Source organism: Verticillium alfalfae, genomic scaffold (genome assembly GCF_000150825.1).
Source record: "Verticillium alfalfae VaMs.102 supercont1.2 genomic scaffold, whole genome shotgun sequence".
NCBI classification, from domain to species: Eukaryota; Fungi; Ascomycota; class Sordariomycetes; order Glomerellales; family Plectosphaerellaceae; genus Verticillium; species Verticillium alfalfae.
The window spans coordinates 2,787,675-2,793,360 of NW_003315037.1; the positions used below are offsets into that span (position 1 = coordinate 2,787,675).

A 5,686-nucleotide genomic window follows, 5' to 3' on the forward strand; every position below is an offset into this window, starting at 1 on the left:
CGCCACGACATGATCCGAACGCCCTCCGACAGAAGAATTGGAACGACCATTGCTAGCGTGTGTTCGGTTGGGTCGCCACTTCAGCACTGCGTCGAGCGAGGCGCGACACGGGTGGACCTGAAGGGGGATACTAAAGGTGACGAGAATGACAATGCCAATCTGGCCGATGAATGTTGCAATGGAGGGGGCGTCTGTAATAGTTAGATACAGAACTTCCTGACTATGCGTGAACTTACACATAGAGACAATGTTGCCGTTGACGTCGTTGCCAAAAGTAAGATAGCCAGTGATCGCCACAAGCAGATACATGCTGGCAGCACCGCCAATGCTGAAGCCAACGACTCCTACAACACTGAGGAGACATTAGTCAATTTCCTTGCGCCGAGACACTACGGGAAAAATACCTTGAGGGCGAGTTATCCTTAATCTCGTTGAGGATCGAAAACATCTGCGAGACATCAGTGATTCATTCTTCAACGCAGACGTAGGTGGACTCACGTTTTGATGACAGGTGTAAGCAAAAACTACCACCGGCAAGGTGCTCAAAAAGGCAACAGCACTCTGCGGTTTGACGACTCGAAGTCCACTCTTGTCTTGAAGAGGCTGGGCTCCGAAATGGTAAACCACAAGGATGACAAGGTACCCAATCGAGACCAGCGCGACAATACTTGTGTACTTCAGCGAGTCCAGTCTCCGGAGGAAGGCTAATGGTATGACCAAAAACATGAAAGCCGTAATCCAAAAATTGCGATCTGTCAGGTAGGGATGGAGTTCTGGGGTGTTGCTATTGAATCCGAGAATGACTTTGGGCATCAGATCACCAATGATGATCATGTATGAAACGCCTACACCGAAGCACTTGACGGCGATGGCGGCATCGAAGAGCACTGCCGCATTCGGGTATGTGAGCTTCGATATGGCAAAGAAGGATGAGCTGCCCCGATCGAGGTATCGTGCACAACGACCTTGAAGGTAAAGGCCCATGGCAGCTGTCAAACCAGACCAGACGATCATCAGAGAGCCGAGCACAATGCCCATATGCGACAAGACGGATGGCATAGCCAATGTACCTGCGCCGACAACTAGTCCCAGATACGTCAGATCTTCTCCTTTGTGTACGCTCTCCGTAGAATGACATACTGGTATTGAGTAGGTTGATGATACTGCTCAGCATCGAGGCCTGGCCGCCTCCCTCTCGGGCTTTTCGACGTGATCTGAGGGCGTCATGGTCAGCAAGTCGTCTGAGATGTCGAATAGGTGCTAAAGAAGTTCGGGCGTACCGGTTCATCTCGTCAGCGCTTCCACTTGTCGAGGAAGAAGCGTTGCCATCAGCAATGGTGTTGTAATTGGTCATTTAGTCCAAGTAGAGCCACGATTTCCTTGGCTGGTAGCACAGTGAGAAGGCAGCGGTCGCGTTATCGTGTGTAATCGAGCAGGTATTCCTCGATCCCGTCGTAGGTCAGTCGTCGGGAGTCTATAGAGGTCGAACCGGAACGTGACGTGCTCTGGACCAACAGGTCACAGGGGCTTGTGACCAGGAGGTCGGTCGCCTGGAGCCGCTCGCTGAAACCTACAGTAGGTTCAGAGGGCAAGCGGCTCGGTCAAAATCGAGTCGCTTAGGAGATTCGGAGGGCGTGCCGCAACGCCCTTGGCTCATTCAATGTTTTGCGACGACGAGATGATGTGTTCTGATGGATTGTAAAACTGGGGGGTCGTCTGGTACCTGTAGAGTTGAACACGACGTCGATGCGACTTGGCGATTGTCACAAGTTGGTCATGGGTCAGCCACATCCCTTATCGTGCATAAGCTTCAGCCACAATTGACGTTATCAGTATCAGTGACAGCTTCTTGGGAATGTACCTTCAGCCGGATCAGCAGGGCCTCCATATTGAAGTCATCCTGTCGTCAAGTCTCTTCTGTCGCACTACAATTCGCTCTCGAAACTCTCCCCAACGGGCCCAATCAGATTAAAGACTTCTCGATTCGTTCCCTGCTGCTAATCATGGAATCAACTCTCGATGACACGACTTTGTCGACAATCTCACTCTTGGAGGCGCGCTTGCGGCGGGCAGAGCATATTCTCTACGGCCAAGGAGATGCTCCGGCAATCTCCCATTCTGAACCTGCGGCTTCATCTCTTGAATCTCTTGAAAGGCGATTTTATGTCCTCTTGGGCAACATCAAAGTTTACGGGGAACTCATGAAGATTCGTATGCATAGACAGGCCTGTTTATTCACTCCACAGCTAACCGACGCCAGACAAGACGCAGCCAACTCTTTTTCACCCGCCATCCACAGAACAGCCCCCTATCGACCTCTCCTCTGAAGCGATTCGCGCGACCGTCATCGCGGCCGCCGCGTCATTTCCTGCAACAGCGTCTTCGCTCACCTCCGTGTCCGACTGTCCCATTCCCGACCCTTCGCAGAGCGCATCCCTCGCAGCTATGATCCCGCGAATGCGCGGCATCGAAGCAACACAGCTCGCACAAGAAGTCGAAATGGCCGAGCTGCGAATGCGGAGTGAAGCGGTTATCAGTAGCTGGTACGAAAACGGCGTCCTCTCTGCATCTCGTTTCGTCGCGGACATGGAGGGCCAGGTCGAGAAGTTCGAGAGGCAGGTGAGAAGGGCAGAAAAGCAGCAAGAGGCTGCGGAAGCATTGTGAAGAGCGATGCGCTGTAGTCCAACTCTTACCGGCTATGACCCGTGAGACGGTAATAATAACGTCTTGTTGGGTAGGACAGCCATCGCCATGTTCCCGCAGGAGGTGATGTCCCCTGCCCCCGCTATCTAAGGAGATGCGCCTGCGCGATATCTATTCGCATTCCTGAGCCGGGGGTACGTGGTATGACCCGTCTGGGCGTCAACTTTCGACGCCAGTTTTGAGGACATCTGCTGGGCTCAATTACAACATACAAGAGGTGCAACTCGGCCTAAACTCCTTCGTGTTCGCTCCAGCGATCACATCGCGTAGAAATACTGCGGAGCGACGCCAAACTGCTCGTGCTTCACAAGGTCATTCGATCCCCAAGTGCGAAAATCGTCCAGCATCGGTTCGAAACAACAGCAACCTCCAAAGTCGTCGCGCAGCATGGGCATGTCAATTACATGACCACGCCAGATATCCCACTTGAGCGTCAACGTTTAGTGATTCAGGGTAAAGTTAGGAATGGGACCTAATTCACTGGCAAGGGGCTGTCATAGGACTTGGTGACGTATTTTCTCAGGTCGGAGCTTCATTCGGCACAGATGGCTCCGAGTTTCACACGTACGGGTGTCACAGGCGTGATGGTGGGGACAGAGACAGCTGCGAATGGTGACGGCTCGCCTTGTTGGTAGCAGAAACAATCAAGACAACCTCGACACATCATCCCGTTGGCCTCCAATGCGTGTCGGAGAAGACACCGGTTCGCACGCTCTGTGAGCTTGTGAAATGCATGGCGCCTGGCACCCACAGGACAAAATTGTTCTATGGGATGCATGATAGTGATCTGATCCAGGCCAGGCCAAGCCCCAACTATGGCTCAGAAGGCGTTGCAACATTCCTCGAGGACAGGTGACACTCGGTGCAGAACAAAAGGTCGCCAATAACAACGCTCCGACCAGCTAGCGGCCGCTGCTTGCCTCCACGCTTAGCTCTGTTAGGGACAGGTTCAGGGGTAAAGAGTGGAGGTGGCTGATCTGCCACTAGGCCTTGACGGAAAGTGAATACAGTGCGCACGGGAACGTCGGGGCTTGTTGGTACGCTCACACGTTCGTAGCCCTGTGAGGTTGAAAGAAATGCGAACAGTACCTTACTTCCGGACCATGCATACGGTTGGGCTCTCCTGGAGGGGCCTGGTGGCGTCTCTCGTTCCTGAAGCGGCTCTGGTGTCGGCTCGCTTTTCGGCGGTCCGATTTATCAATGTGCCGCGAGTTGGCGATGATATCTGGGAGGAGCTGTCAGTAGGGCCCGAGATCGACCATGGTCTCGATCCGGGATTACTCTCGCTTGAGAATGATAAGGTTTTAATAGAACTGATGACCAGTGCCTTACTCTCGGCGCGGAGGATCCAGGTCCAGAGATCGTCGGCCATTTTGGCGGCTATCCCAGCCTTGCTCGGGTCGATAACCGCCAGCCCTGTACTATTTGTAGCTGCAGGAGCCCAAGGTAGCAGAGACATGTGCTGTCCACCGCAACGAGGACAGACTGAAGAAAGAACTGCTAGAATCTTGGCAGATGCACATGTCTGTGGCCATGGGCTGAATGCCACTGGACACGAGCAGCGCAAGACGAGAAGCTGTCAGTGACGCCGAGGTGGCCGTGCGTTGCCTCTGGGTGAGGGGTAGCCCTGGTTCTCAGTCGGCGGCGGAAATCGTCTGATCGATGCCTTTTTCATGCAACAAGACAGACAGTTGGATGACTGGTTCGTGACTGGTGAAGTTAAGGGTTCAGTCAAGGAAGAGCCTGGGTTTCCACTTGTGTGGGTATCAGGTTTCCCCCGCATGTATCACGGATGCCATGATCATACAACCATGACGCCTGAGCCAGTCGATCAAGTAGTGCCGATGCTGCCGGAAAGCGTTTTGTTTTCAAGACGATGAGAAGCCTAGACAATCGCCGCGTGTGTTCGTCTGTCTCAAAGACCAACGGGCCATGATGAAACCACCTTGCGGAATCTTCACAGAAGGAAGCGTGTGAGCCAACGAAGACGCGCCGGCTTTCTCGAAGTCAATCCATGCACCGCACACTGTGCTGGTGACGACGACACAGTGCCCACGGCGTCATCTGTGCCCGGTTGATGGGGCCAAAGTGGACAAAGGGGCGGGTGGGGTTGTAGGTACCCAGGTAGTGCGATACGCCAACGAACACAGTACGCAGCACTGAGCCAGCCAGGCTGACAGCGAAGGACCTGACATGCCTCATCAGTTCCAGGTATCTTACCGCCTAGGTATACCCAAATGCCCAGGTCACACTGCCACTGCTTCCCCTCTCCATTTCGTACCTGGGTCGCACAATCTCGTCCAGCACAAACACGAGATCTAGGGACCCTCCAGTTGATGTGGGATCGCGAAAAACTCTTTCGAACAACACCACGCGTCACATCCCATCGATATCAAGCTGAGCCATTGACCAGCTTGGATCGCTAAAGCACTTTGTGGATCCAAACCCCTTACGCTACAAACGACAAAGGACACTACCCTCGCAAGGCACCAAGCACGGTCAGTCGTCGTATCGAAGCAAGGCCCGACTAAAAGCCTGCTTGCTCCATTGCTCCGCTCTTGTCTTTGGACACCCCTTCATTTCCATTCTGTCACGACCGTTCATACTGTACGATAGTCGAACGAACATCGAGACAAGCAGTAAGGAGGGACGCATCGACTTGATCGTCTCACCACGTTGTCGATTCTTCTTCTGGGCCTGATCCGCATACCCCCGCCTGAGTCGGTTCGCATCTCGACAGCACAGACCTGGTCCGATTCCAGCCCTCGCCTCCAGCGCCGCTGTCAGCACCGCACATTCCAACGCCCTGCCTAAGAATCTGGAACCTCGACGCAGTCCGAGTGTCCTCCTCCTGCTCCTCCGCCGAATCCGCCAGCCCGCCTCCCCTGCGCCGCATCCTCCCATACTCTTCTTCCTACCCCTGTGCTGGCCCGCCCCCCCCGTCCCTTTCAGCCATCCCTTCTTCACCAATCTCTTCGACTGG

General features: G+C 54.0%; 2 protein-coding genes across 2 annotated transcripts; one reads left to right on the plus strand and one right to left on the minus strand.

Moving 5' to 3' along the window:
- Window positions 1-2,499: 2,499 nt before the first annotated feature.
- Window positions 2,500-2,664, plus strand: VDBG_02325 (RO10; the record flags this gene model as incomplete). Its single annotated transcript, XM_003008091.1, has 1 exon — window positions 2,500-2,664. The coding sequence occupies one exon, from the start codon at window positions 2,500-2,502 to the stop codon at window positions 2,662-2,664; it is 165 nt and encodes a 54-aa protein (XP_003008137.1).
- An 852-nt stretch (window positions 2,665-3,516) lies between these two features.
- Window positions 3,517-4,075, minus strand: VDBG_02326 (predicted protein; the record flags this gene model as incomplete). Its single annotated transcript, XM_003008092.1, has 2 exons — window positions 3,517-3,762; window positions 3,815-4,075. 2 exons carry the CDS (start codon window positions 4,073-4,075, stop codon window positions 3,517-3,519), a joined length of 507 nt encoding a protein of 168 aa, XP_003008138.1.
- Window positions 4,076-5,686: the final 1,611 nt, after the last annotated feature.